This window comes from Dryobates pubescens, chromosome 31 (genome assembly GCF_014839835.1).
Source record: "Dryobates pubescens isolate bDryPub1 chromosome 31, bDryPub1.pri, whole genome shotgun sequence".
Taxonomy (NCBI): Eukaryota; Metazoa; Chordata; class Aves; order Piciformes; family Picidae; genus Dryobates; species Dryobates pubescens.
The window spans coordinates 9,214,783-9,235,115 of record NC_071642.1 but is presented as its reverse complement, the minus strand read 5'-3'; the positions used below and the strand labels follow the sequence as shown (position 1 = coordinate 9,235,115).

At 64.2% G+C, this 20,333-nt stretch overlaps 1 protein-coding gene across 1 annotated transcript; it reads right to left on the bottom strand.

Moving 5' to 3' along the window:
- Positions 1 to 3,769: 3,769 nt before the first annotated feature.
- On the bottom strand, positions 3,770 to 19,813 carry MXD1 (MAX dimerization protein 1). The gene is made up of 6 exons (XM_054175060.1): positions 19,695 to 19,813; positions 19,513 to 19,606; positions 15,572 to 15,601; positions 8,899 to 9,013; positions 5,599 to 5,755; positions 3,770 to 4,222 (listed from the first exon to the last, which is right to left on the bottom strand). The coding sequence occupies exons 1-6, from the start codon at positions 19,765 to 19,767 to the stop codon at positions 4,023 to 4,025; spliced, it is 669 nt and encodes a 222-aa protein (XP_054031035.1). The 5' UTR covers positions 19,768 to 19,813; the 3' UTR covers positions 3,770 to 4,022.
- Between the last annotated feature and the right edge of the window lie 520 nt (positions 19,814 to 20,333).

Genomic DNA, 20,333 nt, shown 5'->3' with positions numbered 1-20,333 from the left:
TTGGGTGGGTTTGGGGTGGGGAGGACTGAACCAAGGCTTAAGGGTGGCCTAAACCCTTTCTCCCCACTCCAGCTCCCAGCCTTGGGTGGGTTTGGGGTGGGGAGGACTGAACCAAGGCTTAAGGGTGGCCTAAACCCTTCCTCCCCACCTTAGCTCCCAGCCTTGGGTGGGTTTGGGGTGGGGAGGACTGAACCAAGGCTTAAGGGTGGCCTAAACCCTTTCTCCCCACTCCAGCTCCCAGCCTTGGGTGGGTTTGGGGTGGGGAGGACTGAACCAAGGCTTAAGGGTGGCCTAAACCCTTCCTCCCCACTCCAGCTCCCAGCCTTGGGTGGGTTTGGGGTGGGGAGGACTGAACCAAGGCTTAAGGGTGGCCTAAACCCTTCCTCCCCACTCCAGCTCCCAGCCTTGGGTGGGTTTGGGGTGGGGAGGACTGAACCAAGGCTTAAGGGTGGCCTAAACCCTTCCTCCCCACCTCAGCTCCCAGCCTTGGGTGGGTTTGGGCTGGAGAGGGCGGACCCCAAACCCTGAGGCTTTTGGCTGCATTGCCACAGAGAGGGATGGAGAACACCAACAGAAAAGGGGAACCAAAGCCACCCAAAACTTAAGAGGTTTCCACTCACTCTCTTCTGTGCCACCCCCAGCCCCTGGCACCAAGGTGGCTTCCCCCTGCCCCGGGGGGGAGGGGAGGGGGTGTTCAATCATCACTAGCTAGGAAAACAAAACCAACCAAAGCCAAACCCACAGGGCCAAAAGAAGTCCTTCCCTGCAGCTTATTTGGTAGGATGCTGGTGGAACAGTGAATCCCAGGGCAAGGCTGGCACAGAGCCCACCCTGTGCCCATGGAGGGAGCCTCCCACCTTGCCACCGTGCCAGAGGGGTCCTTGGCTGCTGGGGGATCCATCCCAGGGGAGCTCCCAGCCTTGATCCAGGTTAGTGCAGCAGCTTGGGAGCCTTCCCCCCCGCCAACCCCTTCCTCTTCATCCCCTCTGGGGAGCAGAGCCCAACAGTGCAAAGGTCCAAGAGGTGTTGGGTTGGGAGATGGGGGGGGGGGGGGGGGAGAGAGAAAAAACACCCTCAAAAATCATCCCAAACCCCTTCCCCCCCCCCCCCATTTCACAACAGAAGTCAACTCAAAAAGGCACAACACTGAAAAGAAGAAGAAGAAGAGCAATAATAATGAATCATTAATAATTTAGGCTGAATCAACACCTCAGGCCTTGGCCCCAGCTTAAATGGCAGCCACAAAGCACTCAGCTTCTGCCTCCTTCTCTCACCCAGGGGCTGCCTTCCCAACACCTTCACCTTCAACCCTTCCCAACACCTCTGACCCTTCCCAACACCTTCACCTTCAACCCTTCCCAACACCTCTGACCCTTCCCTGCTGCAGCTCCACGGCTCCAGAGGGATTCTCCAGCTGCCCTCCTGGCAGGAGGTCTCTTGGCCAGCACCTCCCAGAGGCACCAGCCCCAGGGTGCTGATGGTTCACTTTTGTTTCCCAACACCCCTCTCTGTGCTTTTCATCTTTTGGGGGTTGGGTTTTTCCCTTCCTCCCTTTCCTGGGGCTTTAGAGGGGCTGGCTGCTGGCTGCCAGGGCTGAAGGCACCTGAGGGTGGCTCAGGGTTGAGCCTGGTGGACAGCAGAAAGCTTTCTGGCTGCTTTCAAACACCAAAAAAGTGCCTCCTGGCTTTGAGTTTTTCCTCTCCTCTGACCCCCAGCACTTTGGAGATCTCAGCAAGCTGCTGGCCCTGGCTCAAGGCCTCTCAAAGGCTTCAAATGACCCCAAAAGAGTAGCTGCAGGATGTCAAACACCCCCAGGAAATGAACCAGAAAAGGAGGTTGGTGTTGGTCACCACTGGCAGCAGCAAAGGCTTCTGGAAAGGTTTTTGGCCTGGGGGACTCCTGGGGGTGGTCACCAATGATGCAGAAAGCCCTTGGGGAGCAAAGAGGCTCTGGGCAGATGCTGGGACCCTGCTGGGTGCTGAGATCCTGCTGGGTCCTGGGACCTTGCTGGGTGCTGAGAGCCTGCTGGGTCCTGGGACCTTGCTGGGTGCTGAGAGCCTGCTGGGTCCTGGGACCTTGCTGGGTGCTGAGATCCTGCTGGGTGCTGAGATCCTGCTGGGTCCTGGGACCTTGCTGGGTGCTGAGATCCTGCTGGGTCCTGGGACCTTGCTGGGTGCTGGGATCCTGCTGGGTGCTGGGATCCTGCTGGGTGCTGGGATCCTGCTGGGTCCTGGGACCTTGCTGGGTGCTGAGATCCTGCTGGGTCCTGGGACCTTGCTGGGTGCTGGGATCCTGCTGGGTGCTGGGATCCTGCTGGGTGCTGGGACCTTGCTGGGTGCTGGGATCCTGCTGGGTGCTGGGACCTTGCTGGGTGCTGGGACCTTGCTGGGTGCTGAGATCCTGCTGGGTCCTGGGACCTTGCTGGGTGCTGAGATCCTGCTGGGTCCTGGGATCCTGCCGGGTGCTGGAGCCCTGCTGGGTGCTGAGGCCTTGCCAGGTGCCAGGACCTTGCTGGGTGCTGGGATCCTGCTGGGTGCTGGGACCTTGCCGGGTGCTGAGGCCTTGCCAGGTGCCAGGACCTTGCTGGGTGCTGAGATCCTGCTGGGTGCTGAGGCCTTGCCAGGTGCCAGGACCTTGCTGGGTCCTGGGATCCTGCCGGGTGCTGGAGCCCTGCTGGGTGCCGAGGCCTTGCCGGGTGCTAGGTGCTGGAGCCCTGCTGAGGCCTTGCCTGGTGCTGGGCCCTTGCTGCTGGAGCCTGCCCGGGGTGCAGAGCCCTGGGCTGGGCTGGAGGGGAGCAGAAAGGCCTCCAGGAGCAGCTCTGGCTGGATCCAAGCTCCCTGAGGCTCTCCAGGCCGTGCCGAGGGCTGGCTGCAGTCCCTCAGCTCCGCGCCCAGGCGACCGCCGCCGGCAGCTCTCTGCCGCGCCGGGAAGGGCTCTGCCCCTCCTGGGGGCGGTTGAGTTTTGCCTCCCCGAGGCTGAAATCCTTCATGTGGGTGCCCAGAAGGATGCCCAAAGTGCTCCCTGGGGGGCTTTGCCCAGCTGGGTTATTGCTGAAGTTGGGGGGGGGGTGGCAGAGCTGGGCAGGGGCCCGGGCATGGCTCCCGGGGCCGCGGCTGAGGCATCCTCCGGGTTGGTTTCTTTCTTGCTTTGTTTTGTGCTAAAGGGAGTGGAGAGAAAGCTTCTTCCTGGCTTTGTTCTGTTCATCTCTCCGAGGTAGAAAACAATTTGTCCCCGAGTCAAGAAGCAGGGAAGAGGAAATGCCAGGAGATGGGATGGGCACAGGGAACTCGCCCTCACCCACCCCACAGGCGGGGATGGTGCCAGCTCTGCCCTTGCAGCCACCCCCTTGGAGATGTTTCCTGCTTCCAGGAGGGTGCTTGGAGCTTGGGATGGGCTGGGATGGACTGGGATGGGCTGGGATGGGCTGGGGGTGAGGTTGTGGCTGTGCTGCTGCCCCTGAATGCTCAGAGTGGGAGTGAAGGAGCCTTGAAGGGAGGGGGTTGGAGATCCCTCTGCCAGTCTGTGGCTCGAGGGGGGCTCCTTTGTGCCCTGCTTTGTCTCCTGTTGCCAGAGGCCAGCTCTGCCTTTGGATCCACATCCCAAAAACTCCCAAACTTCATCCCCACAAGAAAGCCAACTTCCAAATCCAACAGCTCCAAACTCTCTCTGCCTGGCTCCTGCCAAGGCTTGGAGCAAGGCTTCTGGGAACGGCGCAGCGGTGACGGCGGCTGTGCCACTCCCCAGGGCTTGGAATGTTGGGGAGGAGGTTTTTGGGGATGGGAAGAGAAAAAGCTGGGGGCTGGAAGTGGAGGAGGGGGCTGGAAGTGGAGGAGGGGGCTGGAAGTGGAGGAGGGGGCCGCAGGGAGCAGCTGGGCTGGTGGCTGGGGGAAGAACTGGGGGCGAAGCTCAGCTTCCTTCGGGGCTTCATCCGTGCGAGGGAATGGTTGGGATGAGGGGGAAAGAGTGATGGAGGAAGGGGGTGGGAAGGGGTGGGGAGGGAAACCAGCTTTGGGAGCTGCTTCTTATAGCCCCAGAGAAGGTTTGTGAGTGCTCTGCAGCTTCAACCTCTCCAGGCTGGAGCTGGAGTAACCTTCGTCACTGCAGACGCTGGGGAGGCTTCCTCGCTCGTCCGAGTCGCTGGGGCTGCTGCTGCTGCTGCTGCTGCTCCAGTCCAGGTCTGCTGGCAGATCATCTGTGCTCTCCACATCCACCTCCATCTCTTCTGCAAGGAGAATCAGTCAGAGAATGGTCAGGGCTGGAAGGGACCTCAAGGCTCAGCCAGTTCCACCCAGAGCCAGGCAGAGCAGCCTCAGCCCAGAGGGGTGAGTGAGGCAGAGGGCAGGAAGCTCTCAAGGGTTCTGCAGACTTCAGAGTCATGGAGCCACAGAGCTGGCAAGGGCTGGAAGGGAGCTCAAGGCTCAGCCAGTTCCAACCCCCCTGCCATGGGCAGGGACACCTCACACCACAGCAGGTTGCTCACAGCCACCTCCAGCCTGGCTGCGAACACCTCCAGGCAGGAGGCTTCCACCACCTCCCTGGGCAGCCTGTGCCAGGCTCTCACCACCCTCATGGGCAGCAACTTCTTCCTCACAGCCAATCTGAATCTATCCAGTCCTACTTTTGCTCCATCCCCCCCAGTCCTGTCCCTCCCTGACACCCTCAAAAGTCCCTCCCCAGCTTTCTTGGAGCCCCCTGCAGACACTGAAGGCCACAATGAGGTCTCCTGGGAGCCTTCTCTCTGGCCTGCACAACCCCAACTCCCTCAGTGTGTCCTCACAGCAGAGCAGCTCCAGCCCTCTGCTCCTCCTCCTGGCCCTGCTCTGGACACCTTCCAGCACCTCCAGATCCTGCCTGGCACAGAGGCTCCAGAGCTGGCCCCAGAGCTCCAGCTGTGGTCTCAGCAGAGTGGGGCAGAGGGGCAGAATCCCCTCCCTGGCCCTGCTGGCCACACTTCTCCTGCTGCAGCCCAGGCTCTGCTTGGCTCTCTGGGCTGCAAGTGCTCCCTGCTGGCTCCTGTTGAGCTTCTCCTCTCCCAGCACCCCCAAGGCCTTTTCTCCAGGGCTGCTCTCCAGCCAGTCCCTGCCCAGCCTGGATCAGTGCTTGGGATGGCCCTGACCCAGCTGCAGGACCCTGCCCTTGGCCTTGTTGAGCTTCATGAAGTTGGCTTGGGCCCAGCTCTGCAGCCTGTGCAGGTCCCTCTGGATGGATCCCTTCCCTCCAGCCTGTGCAGGTCCCTGTGGCTGGATCCCTTCCCTCCAGCCTGTCCAGATCCCTCTGGATGGATCCCTTCCCTCCAGCCTGTGCAGGTCCCTCTGGATGGATCCCTTCCCTCCAACCTGTGCAGGTCCCTCTGGATGGATCCCTTCCCTCCAGCCTGTCCAGATCCCTCTGGATGGATCCCTTCCCTCCAGCAGTCAGCAGCACCTCACAGCTTGGTGCTGAGGGAGCCTCAGTGCCACTGTCCCTGGCACCAACAGGGATGTTAACTAAGCCTGCTCCCAGTACTGATCCCTGAGGGCCTCCACTTGTCCCTGGAGCCATGGCCAGGCCCTCTGGGGGCTCAGTGTCAGCCTGGCACCTCCCCAGGGCTGCGCTCACCTCGGTCGGAGTCGGAGCGCTCGGAGAGGCTGGAGCCGATGCTGTCCATCCGCACCCGCTCCATGCCCAGCTTCTCCAGCTGCCTCTTCAGGTGCCTCTGCTCCCTCAGCAGCTGCTCCTTCTGGTGCACAGCTCTCCTGTCATAGTCCTCAAGCTTCTGCAGAGGAGCAGAGAGAACACAGCCCTGAGCCCCAGGCTGCCCAAGCTACCTGAATGTGGCCAGCAGCCGGCAAGGAGCTGCTCAGCTTCCAGGAGCTGAGGGCTCGAGGCACAGGGATGCAGCTTCCACCCTGCAGCAAGGTGATGATGATGATGATGGCCAGCAGCACATCATGGAATGGGTGAGGTTGGAAAAGGCCTTGAAGATCATTGAGGCCAGCCCTGAGCCCTGCACTGCCCCAGCACCACCACCCCATGGCCCTCAGCACCACAGCTCCAGGGCTGGGGACTGCACCACTGCCCTGGGCAGCCTGGGCCAGGCCTGGGCAAACCTTCCCAGGAGGAAATTGTTCCTCATGGCCAACCTGAGCCTCCCCTGGGGCACCCTGAGGCCATTTCCTCTCCTCCCATCACTTGGTCCTAGGGAGCAGAGCCCAACCCCCACCTGGCTCCAGCCTCCTCTCAGGAGCTGTAGAGAGCAGTGAGGTCTCCCTCAGCCTCCTCTGCTCCAGCCTCAACCCCCCCAGCTGCCTCAGCTGCTCCTCCCCAGCCCTGCTCTCCAGACCCTTCCCCAGCTCTGTTGCCCTTCTCTGGCCCTGCTCCAGCCCTCCAAGTCCTTCTGGCAGTCAGAGCCCAACCCTGAGCCCAGGATTCCAGCTGTGGCCTCCCCAGTGCCCAGCCCAGGGGCACAGTCCCTGCCCTGCTCCTGCTGCCCACAGCACTGCTGCTCCAGGCCAGGCTGCTGCTGCCCTCCTTGCCCAGCTGGGCACTCCCTGGCTCCTCTCCAGCTGCTGGCACCCAGCACCCCCAGGGCCTTTCCTGCTGGGCACTTTGCAGCCACTTTGCCCCCAGCCTGGAGCCTTCCTGGGGTTGCTGTGACCTAAGGTCAGGATCCAGCCCTTGGCCTTGCTGAGCCTCATCCCCTTGGCCTCAGCCATGGCTCCAGCCTGGCCAGGACCCTCTGCAGATCCCTTCCTGCCCTCCAAATTGCAGTGGGCTGGACACAGAGCTTGGCCTTGGGAGCAAAACTGCTGCATGGAGAGCAGGGCTCTGGGATTTGGGCAGGGGCTTGGAGCTGGATGAGCTTTGAGCTCCCTTCCAGCCCAGCCCATTCTGTGATCCATTCCAAGCCCCTGCTCCAGCAGGGCTCCCACAGCAGCTTGCCCAGGGGCACCATGGCCAGGGTGGGGTTGGAAGCTCTCCACAACCTCTCTGGGCAGCCTGCTCCAGGGATCCAGGAGAGCATTGGACCTCCTCATGGCCACAGGGGCACCTTGGTGGCTGATGGGCAGCTTGTGCACCCCCAGCCCTCCCAGCTCCTTCTCCACAGAGTTGCACAGCTGCAGAGCCCAAGGCTGCTGGGCTGCCTTGCACCACCATGGGGCCTGGGGGCTTTGGGGGTGGGCCTGGGGCCTTTGGGGGTGAGCTTGGCTGCAGCAGTGGAAGCCACCCTGCTGTTCTCCTTTCTCTGGAGTGTTTCCTCCCTCCCTCCCTGTCCTTCAGCCCCTGACTCAGCAGGGCTGGGTGATTTCAGGGCTCTGGGTGCTGCAGATAAGCAGGGCAGTGCTGCTGGAGGGCTGGGTTTGATGCCTGCTTATCACAGGCACAGGATGGCTCCAGCTCCAGCTGCACTCTGAGGGGTTTGGAGGGGGCAGCTCCTTTCCCTCCCTTCTCTGGTGACCTCAGGGCTGGTCCAGATCTCTCCATCCCTCTGCCAGACTCTGCAACCTGCCTCCAAGTGTAGCTGGGGTGGTCAGGGCCTGGCCCAGGCTGCAGTGGTGCAGTCCCCAGCCCTGGGGGTGTTCCAGAGCCCTGTGGCCATGGCAGCTGCTTTGGAGTCCCTGCTGGGGCTGGGCTGGGGCTGGGTTGGGTTGGGGCTGGGGCTGGGGCTGGGGCTGGGTCTGGGTTGGGCTGGGGCTGGGTCTGGGTCTGGGGCTGGGTTGGGGCTGGGGCTGGGGCTGGGTTGGGGCTGGGGCTGGGGCTGGGTTGGGCTGGGGCTGGGTCTGGGTCTGGGGCTGGGTTGGGGCTGGGGCTGGGGCTGGGTTGGGGCTGGGGCTGGGGCTGGGGCTGGGTTGGGGCTGGGTTGGGGCTGGGTTGGGGCTGGGCTGGGGCTGGGCTGGGGCTGGGCTGGGGCTGGGCTGGGGCTGGGTTGGGCTGGGGTTGGGGCTGGGGCTGGGGCTGGGCTGGGTTGGGGTTGGGGCTGGGGCTGGGGCGGGGCTGGGTTGGGGCTGGGTTGGGGCTGGGTTGGGGCTGGGTTGGGGCTGGGGCTGGGGCTGGGTTGGGCTGGGGTTGGGGCTGGGGCTGGGGCTGGGCTGGGTTGGGGTTGGGGCTGGGGCTGGGGCTGGGCTGGGTTGGGGCTGGGTTGGGGCTGGGTTGGGGCTGGGTTGGGGCTGGGCTGGGTTGGGGCTGGGTTGGGGCTGGGTTGGGGCTGGGTTGGGGCTGGGGCTGGGTTGGGGCTGGGTTGGGGCTGGGGTTGGGGCTGGGGCTGGGGCTGGGGTTGGGGCTGGGTTGGGTTGGGTTGGGGCTGGGTTGGGTTGGGTTGGGTTGGGGCTGGGGCTGGGGCTGGGGCTGGGGCTGGGCTGGGGCTGGGGCTGGGTTGGGGCTGGGTTGGGGCTGGGGCTGGGGCTGGGTTGGGGCTGGGTTGGGGCTGGGGTTGGGGCTGGGGTTGGGGCTGGGGCTGGGGCTGGGGCTGGGGCTGGGTTGGGGCTGGGTTGGGGCTGGGTTGGGGCTGGGGTTGGGGCTGGGGCTGGGGTTGGGTTGGGGCTGGGGCTGGGGCTGGGTTGGGGCTGGGTTGGGGCTGGGGCTGGGGCTGGGGTTGGGGCTGGGGCTGGGGCTGGGCTGGGGCTGGGGTTGGGGCTGGGGTTGGGGCTGGGGTTGGGGCTGGGGCTGGGGCTGGGGCTGGGGCTGGGGTTGGGGCTGGGGTTGGGGCTGGGGCTGGGCTGGGGCTGGGGCTGGGGCTGGGGCTGGGGCTGGGCTGGGTTGGGGCTGGGGCTGGGTTGGGGCTGGGTTGGGACTGGGGTTGGGGCTGGGGTTGGGGCTGGATGCTCTCAGAGAGCTTTCCCAAGCCAACCACTCCCAGGGCTTTCTCCTGTCTCCCACGCCCTGGGGGGGGGTTGGTGGCACCAGCTGCCCCCTGCTCACCTTGATGTGCAGCTTGGCCTTGGTCAGCAGGCTGAGGGTGGTGTGCTTGCTGCTGGCAGGCCCCAGGGGCACCTGGCCCTTCAGCTTCTCCAGGCACAGCCGCAGGTGGGCACGCCTGCAAGGAGAGCGCAGCCTCAGCACCCTGCTGCCCACCTCCCCCCCCCTGGCAGCACCCAGGGGGGCTGGAAAGCTGAGCCTGGGGGCTTCCCCCCCCAGCTCCTGCTGCAAACCAGAAGCACAGACTGGCAGAGGCTGGAAGGCAGCTCCAGAGAGCACCCAGTGCAAGCCCCTGCCAGAGCAGGGCACCCAGGGGAGTCTGCACAGGAGCACAGCCAGGGGGGTTGGAAAGGCTCCAGAGCAGGAGACTGCACAACCTCTCTGGGCAGCCTGCTCCAGGCCTCCAGCAGCCTCACAACAAACAACTTTCTCCTCAAGCTGAGGTGGAACCTCCTGGGTTCCTGCTTGTACCTGTTGTACCCTGTCCCTGGGCACCACCAACCAGAGCCTGGCACCTTCATCCTGCCCCCCACCCCTCACATATTGACAGACATTGATCAGATCCCTCTCAGCCTTCTCTCCACACTGAACAGCCCCAGGGCTCTCAGCCTTTCTCCACAGCAGAGCTGTTCCAGTCCCTTCATCATCCTCATTGCCTCCATTGGCCTCTCCCCAGCAGGTCTCTGTCTCTCCTGACCTGGGGAGCCCAGAACTGGACCCAGGATTGCAGCTGTGGTCTCAGCAGGGCAGAGCAGAGGGGCAGCAGAACCTCCCCAGCCCTGCTGGCCACACTCTCCTTGCTGCCCCCCAGGATCCCCTTGGCTCTCTTGGCCCCAGGGCACTTTGCTGTCCCATGCAGAACCTGCTGCCCACCAGCACCCCAAGGTCTTTCTCCATGGAGCTGCTTCCCAGCAGGGCAGCTCCTAACCTGTCCTGGTGCCTGCTGCTGTTCCTGCCCAGATGCAGGACCCTGCACTTGTCCTTATTGAACCTCCTGAGGCTCTCCTTCCCCCAGCTCTCAGCCTGTCCAGCTCTGCCTGTGCCATCAGCACTTGCTGAGGGAGCTCTCAGTGCCCTCAGCCAGGTCCTGGGTAAAGATACTGAACAAAACTGGACCCAGGGCTGACCCTTGGGGACCATCACCAGGAGAAAGGCAGAGCCAGGCAGAGCAGCCTCAGCCCAGAGGGGTGAGGGAGGCAGGGGGCAGGAAGCTCCCAAGGGTTCTGCAGACTTCAGAGTCATGGAGCCACAGAGCTGGCAGGGCTGGAAGGGAGCTCAAGGCTCAGCCAGTCCCAGCCCCCTGCCATGGGCAGGGACACCTCACACTACAGCAGGCTGCTCACAGCCACCTCCAGCCTGGCTGCAAACACCTCCAGGCAGGAGGCTTCCACCACCTCCCTGGCAGCCTGTGCCAGGCTCTCACCACCCTCCTGGCCAACAGCTTCTTCCCCACAGCCAATCTCAATCTCCTCATTTCTTTGGAGCTTCTTCTCCTGCCCCACTGGGGAGGGGCTGGGAAAAGGGGGAGCTGGGGCAGTCCCCAGCCCTGGAGGTCTCAGGACTGTGCAGATGTGGGGCTGGGGATGTGGCTCAGGGCTGGAATGGGCTGAGGAAGGCTCTCCAGGGCACTGGATGGTCTGGAAGGACTTTGCCAACCTGAAGGACTCCCCAGAGAACTCTGCCTCTGCTCAGCCTCACCCCCAAGAGCCAGGCAGGGGCTGCAGGGATGGCAGCACTCCAAGACCATCACCTTTTGGGTGAGGCTCTCTGCTTTGGGGCTTTTTCCACCCAAAAGGCTTCCCTGCAGGGATGCTCTTTGCTCCACCACCAGCTGAAGCCACCCAGGCTGACACCCTGAGGCTGTGAGCCCCTGGGAGCTCCTGCTCCCTATTTTTAGCAGGAAGGAGATGGTTTCAGATCCATCTCCTTGGCAGCTCTGCCCAAAACAAAGCCAAGTCCCTGAGGAACCCAAAAAGCTCCACAGGAGGCTGCCAGGATCCTCCCTCACTGGAGAACACCCAGGGGGGGCATGGAGGAGAGTGTGGGCAGCAGGGCAAGGGAGGCTCTGCTGCCCTCTGCCCTGCCCTGGGGAGCCCACAGCTGCACTCCTGGCTCCAGCTCTGGGCTCCCCAGTTGCAGAGCCTGGGAAGTGCTGGGGAGAGTCCAGGGCAGGCTGGGAAGCTGCTGAGGGGCCTGGAGCAGCTCTGGCAGCAGCAAAGGCTGAGAGCCCTGGGGCTGAAAGCCTGCAGAAGAGCAGCCCCAGAGGGCAGCTGAGCAATGCTCAGCAAGAGCTGAAGGAGCTGTGGGGGGCAGGAGGCTGGGGCCAGACTCTGCTGAGTAGTGCCCAGGGACAGGCCAAGGGGCACAGATTGGCAGCCAGGAGATGCCAGCTGGAGAGGAGGAGAAAGTAGTTTGGTGTGAGGGTGCTGGAGGCCTGGAGCAGGCTGCCCAGAGAGGTTGTGGAGTCTCCTCTGGAGAGCTTCCAACCCCCCCTGGGCACTGTGCCCCTGGGCAAGCTGCTGTGGGAGCCCTGCTGGAGCAGGGCCTGGGCTGGGGGAGCTCCAGAGGTCCCTCCCCACCCCTCCATGCTGGGGCTTTGGTGGCATTAACCCTTCCCTGCTGGCACATCCCTGCCAAGGGAACCTCTCACTGCTCCCCAAGGCCCTTTCCCAGCCCTGTGATGCTCTCCCTGTGGGCTGAGTTCACTCAGGTGCAGAGCTGCAGCCCCAGGCTTGGGTCACAGCTCTTGGGCAGTGCTTGCAACATCCCCAGCCCTGAAATGCCCTGGTGGAGGTTTTGCAAGGACCTGCCTGGCTGGTTTGGGGTTTCCTGGGAGGAAACCAACCCTGTGCCTACACAAAGCACCTCCTGAACAGCACCACCAGGATAGGAGCTCTGTAGAGGCTGCAGAGCTGGGCCCAAGGCAACCTCAGCAAGTCCAACAAGGCCAAGGGCAAGGTTCCTGCAGCTGGGGCAGGGCAATCCCCAGCACAGACCCAGCCTGGGGGAGGAGAGGCTGAGAGCAGCCTGCAGGAGAAGGCCTTGGGGGGGTCAGGTGGTGACAGAGTCCCCAGGAGCCAGCACTGGTCCCTGGCAGCCCAGAGGCAGCTGAGTGCTGAGCTGCAGCCAGAGCAGGGAGAGCAGCAGCACAGGGAGGGGATTCTGCCCCTCTGCTCTGCTCTGCTCAGCCCCCACCTGCAGCACTGCCTCCAGCTCTGGGCCCCCAGCACAGGAAGGACCTGGAGCTGCTGGAGAGGTTCCAGAGGAGGCCACCAAGGTGATCAGAGACTGCAGAACCTCCCCTGTGGGGACAGGCTGGGAGAGGATGTTCAGGCTGGAGAAGAGAAGGCTCCAGGGAGAGCTCAGAGCAGCCTTCCAGTACCTGAAGGGCTCCAGGGGAGCTGGGGAGGGACTTTGGGCAAGGGCTGGGAGTGCCAGGCTGAGGGACAATGGCTTTGAGCTGGGAGAGGGGAGACTGAGACTGGAGATGAGGAAGAAATTGTTGAGAGTGAGGGTGGGGAGAGCCTGGCACAGGCTGCCCAGGGAGGCTGTGGCTGCCTCCTGCCTGGAGGTGCTCAGGGCCAGGCTGGATGAGGCCTGGAGCAGCCTGGGCTGGGGGGAGGTGTCCCTGCCCATGGCAGGAGCTTGGAGCTGGCTGAGCCTTGAGCTCCCTTCCAGCCCAAGCCATCCCATGGATCTCTGGAGCCCAGAGGGCTGCAGGCTGCAGCAGAAGCCTTTGGGCAGATCCTTTCCTGGGCTGGGGAGGAGCTGCCTGGAGCATGGCAGAGCTGGCAGCCAGGGGGGATCCAGCTGCAGGGGCTGAGGCCCAGCTCTGCTCCCTGCCTGTGACACACACCTCCTTGGCTCAGAAAGAGCCTCCTGCTGCTGCCCACTGGCAGCAGGACACAAGCAGCCAGGCTGTGGGGGGCAGGGTGGCCACCCCAGTGCCTCCCCAGCACCAGGCTCAGCCTGGGGCTTCTGCCTCACAGCCAGAGGTGAAGCATCTGCAAAAGGCTCTGCCTGGGCACAGCACCCAGCTGAACCCCCCCTGGGCTCCCCCTGGCTCCTTGGGGTGAAAGGAACAGCTCCCAAGGGATTCATTTTTCCAGGAGAGGAACTTCCCAAGCCCATCCTCACTGCCCTGGGGCCCTCTGCCTGCTGCTCCCCTCCCTGCATGGAGCCAAGCTGCTCTCTGTGCCAGCAGGAGGAAGCTGGCAAGGCTTGGCCAAGGCCAGGGCTCAGAAGCTGGATGGGTTGAAGGGATCCCCAGGCATGAAGGGAATGAAATCCTGGTGCCAGGGAGCAGCTCACTGCTGCAGCCTCTCCAGAGGGGAGAAATATGGAGCAGATCCTGCAGCTGTTTGTGCAATGGGATTGCAACAGGGCTCTGGCCTCAGCCAGGAGAGAGGGGCAAGGAGGGGGTGAGGAAATCAGGGCTGGGGCAGAGGAACTTCAGGAGGTTCAAGCAGGGCAAGGGCAGGGTCCTGCCCCTGGGGAGCAACAACCTCCTGCAGCAGCACAGCTGAGGGGGAACCTGCTGGGAAGCAGCTCCAGGAGAAGGAGCTGGGAGGGCTGGGGGACAAGAAGGTGCCCAGGAGCCAGCAGTGTGCCCTGGGGGCCAAGAAGGCCTCAGTGGTGTCCTGGGGGGCATGGAGGAGAGTGTGGGCAGCAGGGCAAGGGAGGCTCTGCTGCCCTCTGCCCTGCCCTGGGGAGCCCACAGCTGCACTCCTGGCTCCAGCTCTGGGCTCCCCAGTTGCAGAGCCTGGGAAGTGCTGGGGAGAGTCCAGGGCAGGCTGGGAAGCTGCTGAGGGGCCTGGAGCAGCTCTGGCAGCAGCAAAGGCTGAGAGCCCTGGGGCTGAGAGCCTGCAGAAGAGCAGCCCCAGAGGGCAGCTGAGCAATGCTCAGCAAGAGCTGAAGGAGCTGTGGGGGGCAGGAGGCTGGGGCCAGGCTCTGCTGAGTGGTGCCCAGGGCCAGGCCAAGGGGCACAAAGTGGCAGGCAGGAGGTTGGATCTGAGCAGGAGGAGAAAGCAGTTTGGTGTGAGGGTGCTGGAGGCCTGGAGCAGGCTGCCCAGAGAGGTTGTGGAGTCTCCTCTGGAGAGCTTCCAACCCCCCCTGGGCACTGTGCCCCTGGGCAAGCTGCTGTGGGAGCCCTGCTGGAGCAGGGCTTGGGCTGGGGGAGCTCCAGAGCTCCCTCCCCACCCCTCCATGCTGGGATGTCCAACTGCTGATTTTCTCCACCTGTTAAGAGCAGGACTGAACCTCTGTGGCCTTTCCCACCCCTCAGGACACTCTGGCCCTGCTCTTACACCACCAACTGCCTGAGCTCACACAAATCATCCACTGGCAGCAGGATGTGGCAAGATTTGAGGCATGGCCAAACCCTACCAAGGAACAAGGAGGAAGGACACCAAAGGGTCCCCAGAGAGCAGAGCTGGCACTGGGAGGTGTGTGGCTGAGCCCAGGGTGAGGCCATCCCCCCAGCTCTGCTCTGCCCTGGGAATGGGCAGAGGGCCACAACCCTGGACCCCTTCTCCTGGCATGCTGAGGGCAGGGATGAAGGCTTTGCCCAGGAGCTGAGCTCCATTCCCACCTCCTCATGGTGCTATGACCAAGGACAAGAGATGCTTCAGGCCTGCTCTTGAGGATCCTAAAGGTCTTTTCCAGCCTGAACCATTCTGTGATACTGGCAGTATCCTGGGGGCACTTCTGGGGCCCTCACTCCAGGAAGGACATTGAGCAACTGGAGCAGGGCTAGAGAAGGGCAGCAGAGGGTCCTGGCCAGGCTGGAGCCATGGCTGAGGCCAAGGGGATGAGGCTCAGCAAGGCCAAGGGCTGGATCCTGACCCTGGGTCACAACCACCCCAGGAAGGCTCCAGGCTGGGGGCAGAGTGGCTGCAAAGTGCCCAGCAGGAAAGGCCCTGGGGGTGCTGGGTGCCAGCAGCTGGAGAGGAGCCAGGGAGTGCCCAGCTGGGCAAGGAGGGCAGCAGCAGCCTGGCCTGGAGCAGCAGTGCTGTGGGCAGCAGGAGCAGGGCAGGGACTGTGCCCCTGGGCTGGGCACTGGGGAGGCCACAGCTGGAATCCTGGGCTCAGGGTTGGGCTCTGACTGCCAGAAGGACTTGGAGGGCTGGAGCAGGGCCAGAGAAGGGCAACAGAGCTGGGGAAGGGTCTGGAGAGCAGGGCTGGGGAGGAGCAGCTGAGGGAGCTGGGGGGGTTGAGGCTGCAGCAGAGGAGGCTGAGGGAGAGCTCATTGCTCTCTGCAGCTCCTGAGGGGAGGCTGGAGCCAGGTGGGGGTTGGGCTCTGCTCCCTCACCTCAGGTGATAGAAGGAGAGAAAATGATCTGAAACTGTGCCAGGGGAGGCTCAGGTTGGAGAGGAAGAACAATTCCTCTGCTGCAAGAGTGGTCAGGGATGGCCCTGGCTGCCCAGGGAGGTGGTGGAGTCCAGGCCCCTGTGGCCATGGCAGCTGGGCCCTGGTCTGGTGCCCATGCTGGGGCTGGGTTGGTGCTGGGCTGGAGGCTCCCAGAGGCTTTTCCAGCCCAACCCATTCTGTGCTCCCAAAGCAAGCAGCATCAGGCACCTGCTCAGCAGCACTTCCCATCCCTGCTCTCCCACTCACAAGCCCTGGAAGAGGCACAACTTGCCCAGCCCCTGCCCCCAGGCAGCCCCCAGCACTGACCTGTTCTTCTCCATCTCATTGTGTGTCGACCTGGAAAAGAAAGGACAAGCTGTAAGCTTCTCCATCCCAGCTCAGGACTGGGACCCACAGGGAAGGCTCCTGGGGAGGCTGCCAACCTCAGAGGGGGGGAAATGGTGAACCAGGTGGAAGGGATAGGGCCAGGAGGGAGAAAGCTCCAGAGAAGTGGCAATGAAAGGGTCAGGAAAGCCCCAGGAGGGGATTGTGATGTGGAGAGGCTGAGGATTGAGAGCCAGGACTGGGATCAAGCAGCTGTGTCCATGCCAGCACCCCAGGCAGGGAGCACTTGAGGCTGGTGGAAGACAAGGAGAAGCCCCAAGGGCTCAGGGCAGGGGAGGGAGGCTGCTCCAGCACGACACAAACCTCTGCTGGGAAGAAAAGGCTTTGGGTGACTCCCTCAGGGCAGAGGAGCTTTGGGAAGGAGTCCTGCAGAGGGGAAGGCCAAGGAGGGCTGGTGAGCAGCAGCACAGGGAGCTGGAGCCAGGCAGCAGGCTGCTCTGGGAGGGCTGGGCAGGGTCTGAGGGCTTGTGCCTCATGCAGGAGCTGCAAACCAGCTCAGGCCTTGCTGGGGACCAGCAACAACTCTGCTGCTCTCCTGGCAAAAGCAGGACAGGCCCAGGACAGGCTCCCAGGATGGGCTCCAGGGACAGGCTCCCAGGGACAGGCTCCCAGGATGGGCTCCAGGGACAGGCTCCCAGGATGGGCTCCAGGGACAGGCTCCCAGGATGGGCTCCAGGGACAGGCTCCCAGGACGGGCTCCAGGGACAGGCTCCCAGGATGGGCTCCAGGGACAGGCTCCCAGGATGGGCTCCAGGGACAGGCTCCCAGGACGGGCTCCAGGACAGGCTCCCAGGATGGGCTCCAGGATAGGCTCCAGGATAGGCTCCCAGGATGGGCTCCAGGGACAGGCTCCCAGGATGGGCTCCAGGGACAGGCTCCAGGGACAGGCTCCCAGGATGGGCTCCAGGGACAGGCTCCCAGGACAAGCTTCCAGGACAGGCTCCCAGCACAGGCTCCCAGCACAGGCTCCCAGGACAAGCTTCCAGCACAGGCTCCCAGGACAAGCTTCCAGCACAGGCTCCCAGGACAAGCTTCCAGCACAGGCTCCCAGCACAGGCTCCCAGCACAGGCTCCCAGGATAAGCTCCCAGCACAGGCTCCCAGGATAAGCTCCCAGCACAGGCTTCCAGGACAAGCTCCCAGGACAAGCTCCCAGGACAAGCTCCCAGGACAAGCTCCCAGGACAAGCTCCCAGGACAAGCTTCCAGGACAGGCTTCCCTGAAGAGGTTTCCAAGCTGTGGAGATGTGGAGCTGAGGGCCATGGGTTGGTGGTGACCTGCCAGGAGCTCCAAAGCAGCTCAGGCCATGCTGGTGAGCAAGAGCTTCTCTCTCTGCTGCTCTCCTGGCCAAAGCAGGCGAAGCTTCCAGGGGTTGGGATGGAAAGGGAAGCTTTCCTCAGCAGATTGTGTGGCTGTGGCACTTGGTGCTATGGCTCCATGGCCATGGTGGTGCTGGGTTGATGGTTGGAGCCCAGGATCTCAGAAGCCTTTCTCCCAACCCAACTAGTTTTGTGCTTCTGGGATCCAACAGCTCTGAGCCAGGAGAGGTTGGAAGCCAGCTGGGGGTGAAGTTTGTTTAGAAATTCCTTTGGAGCTTCTCATTTTAATGAAGCTCAGAAAACACAGAGGAGGACTGACCCTGGGCCCCTCCTTGCCAGAAGGACTTGGAGGGCTGGAGCAGGGCAACAGAGCTGGGGAAGGGTCTGGAGAGCAGGGCTGGGGAGGAGCAGCTGAGGCAGCTGGGGGGGTTGAGGCTGCAGCAGAGGAGGCTGAGGGAGAGCTCATTGCTCTCTGCAGCTCCTGAGAGGAGGCTGGAGCCAGGTGGGGGTTGGGCTCTGCTCCCTAGGAACAAGTGATGGGAGGAGAGGAAATGGCCTCAGGCTGCCCCAGGGGAGGCTCAGGTTGGCTATGAGGAACAATTTCCTCCTGGGAAGGTTTGCCCAGGCCTGGCCCAGGCTGCCCAGGGCAGTGGTGCAGTCCCCAGCCCTGGAGGGGTTCCAGAGCCCTGGAGCTGTGGTGCTGAGGCCATGGGGTGGTGGTGCTGGGGCAGTGCAGGGCTCAGGGCTGGGCTGAGTGAGCTTAAAGGCCTCTTCCAACCAGAACAACTCCATGGGAAGGAAATGTGGAGTGATGAAGATCCCCAAATTCCCTCAGAGGCTGCTTGAGAGAGTCTGGGAGAGCTCAGCCACCTTCTGCTCCCTCAGTGCCCCCAGGGAGGAGGGAGGAGAGGCCCTGGCACGGGGAGGCTGCGGCGGCTCCCGGGGCGCTCAGGCACTCCGCTGTCACCGCAGCTGTCAAAGTTCAGCTGTCACCACGTCACAGGGACAGCTCCACTCCCAACCAGGAAGATGTGACAGGCCTGGTGACATTGCCACCACCCTGCTCCTCCCTGGGCAAACAGCCCCAAAGCCACCCCAAGAGCAAGGCAACAACCGGCTGCCGGTGCCGCCGGCGCCACCCTGCCCGGCTTCGCGGGCACCGGGGGGGCACTCCAGAGCCAGCCCTCCCCAGCTGCCCACCTCAGGGGGCTCAGAGGGATCTGCAGGGACTGAACCCCCCCCAGGATGGGCACTGGAAGGGAAGGAATCCGCAGCGACTCCGGGGTGGGAGGCTCTGGCTGCCAGGTGCCAGCTCCTGGGGTGGGGAAGTGGACAGCAGGAGGTGGGAGCAGGAGGTGCTGAATCCAGGGCCCTGGGGGTGAGGAATTCGACATTCCCTACAGAATTCCCAAGCCCCAGAGTGCTGGGAATTGCTCCTGCGGTGCAGTGCAGCTGCTGGAGCCGGGCAGAAGGGGGGTTGATGTTCTTGGGATGGGGATGAGGGTTGGGCCTCCCCCCCAGGCTGTGGCTCCGGCTGGGCTCCGGGCAGGAGGAGCGGAGGAATTGCCTTCTTCCAGAGGCACCAGGAGAGGGCATTTAGGGCAAACAAACCCCGAGGGGCCGAGGGCAGCCCCAGCAGGGATCCTCACGGCCCGCAGCCGCTTTCGCTTCCCCAGCTCCGGGGTGAAATCGAAACCAAACTCGGAACTCCCTACCGGCAACGCGCCCGGGCCAGGAGCGGTACCGACCCTGCCTGGGGGCGCCCAGAGCGGCAGCTGCCCCTCAGACGGTGCCAGGATGCCCCCCGCAGGTGCCCCCCGCTTGGTGCCCATCCCCAGCTGGGGCTGGGGGTGCGATGGGAATCTCTCGGTGCAGGGCCGAAGGGCAAAAGGTGGTGGCAGGGAGGGGGTGGTGGCAGGGAGGGGGTGGTGGCAGGGAGGGGGTGGTGGCAGGGAGGGGGGGTGTGGAGGGCCAGGGGGCTGTGCTGGCAGGAACGTGGCAGAGCCTGGTGACAGGAGGTGACAGGAGGTCCCCGCCCAGCGCCGTCACAGCAGAGCCTGGTGACAGCAGGTGGCAAGGTCCCCAGCCTGACCACGCACCCTGTCGCCACAGGACCTGTGTCCCCCGGGGACAGGAGGGTCCCGCACCTGCCAGCTCCCTGGGACGGGCAGGATCCTACCAGACGCCGGTAGCCGGTGACAGGCGGGCGCCTGCCCTGCCCCGTGACAGGACTTCACTGGGCTCAGTCACCCGGTGACGGGAAGGTGCCCAGCCCAGCCAACACCCTGTGACATCAGCACCTTACCGGAGCCGGGTAACCGGTGACAACAGGACACCCCCCCCAGTCCCGTGAAAACGGAACCTTACCGGGCCTAGGCGCACGGTGACCGGAGACTTCCGGCCCTACCGGACAGGACCCTGCCAGCCCCGAGCACCCCGCAACGGCCGAGCCCAACCGCGTCAGGCCTCGGGGCTGGCTGTCCTCCCGCGCTCCCTCCCCAGCTGCCGGTGCAAGATCAACCCCCCAGCCGGTGCCGGCCGTTACCTGCTGCCGCCGCCGCTCTTCCTGGCCTTGACGCGGCGCCGCAGGCCCTCCCCGTCCTTCCCGGGCAACAGTGAGGCATAACCATGCTCGGCTTCTGCGGAGACACAACCGCGGGCCTCCCGTTACCACCGGGCCCGGTTGAAGGAGGGGAAGCGGGGCCGGGACGGGGGGGATTCAGGTACCTCGCTCCCGCCGCTCCAGGTACTCGGCGGCCTCCAGCAGCAGCTGGATGCTGAGCCCGGCGTCCGCCGCCATCTCGCTGCGCTGGGTGGGCCGGGCCGGACCGGGCCGGGAGCGGCGGCGGCGGGGCGGAGCCGAGTGTCCGCCTCGCCCGGCCGCTCCGCCGCACTCCGCCCCCTGCACGCTCATTGGGCGATGCACCCCCTCGCCGACGTTGCTCATTGGCGGAGAGGCGAGTGAAGCCACGCCCAAGCCGAGCACGCGCGGGGGCCCCGCCCCGCGAGCGCCGTTATTGGGTGAGAGCGCTCCGCCCCCTGCCCGGCCGTGCCCAACCGCCTCGTCCCATTGGGCGGCAACACCCGGACACGCCCCCGGACTGACTCACTTCCTGCCAGGGCAGCCAATAGCGGTGCGGGAAACGATAAGGGGGCGGAGCGCTGGCTCCAGCTGGCAACAGATCTCTCCCCGGAGCTAAGAACCCCCTGGGACAGGGACCCCCGGGGGCCGGGACGCTCCTGAACAGGGACCCTTCCTCCTGTAGCTGGGAGCCCTTCACGGGGCTGGGACCCTCGGAACAGAGATCCCCAGCACATGGACCCCACCGGGGCAGGGTTCCCCACCCCGGAACCCTCTCTCCGGGG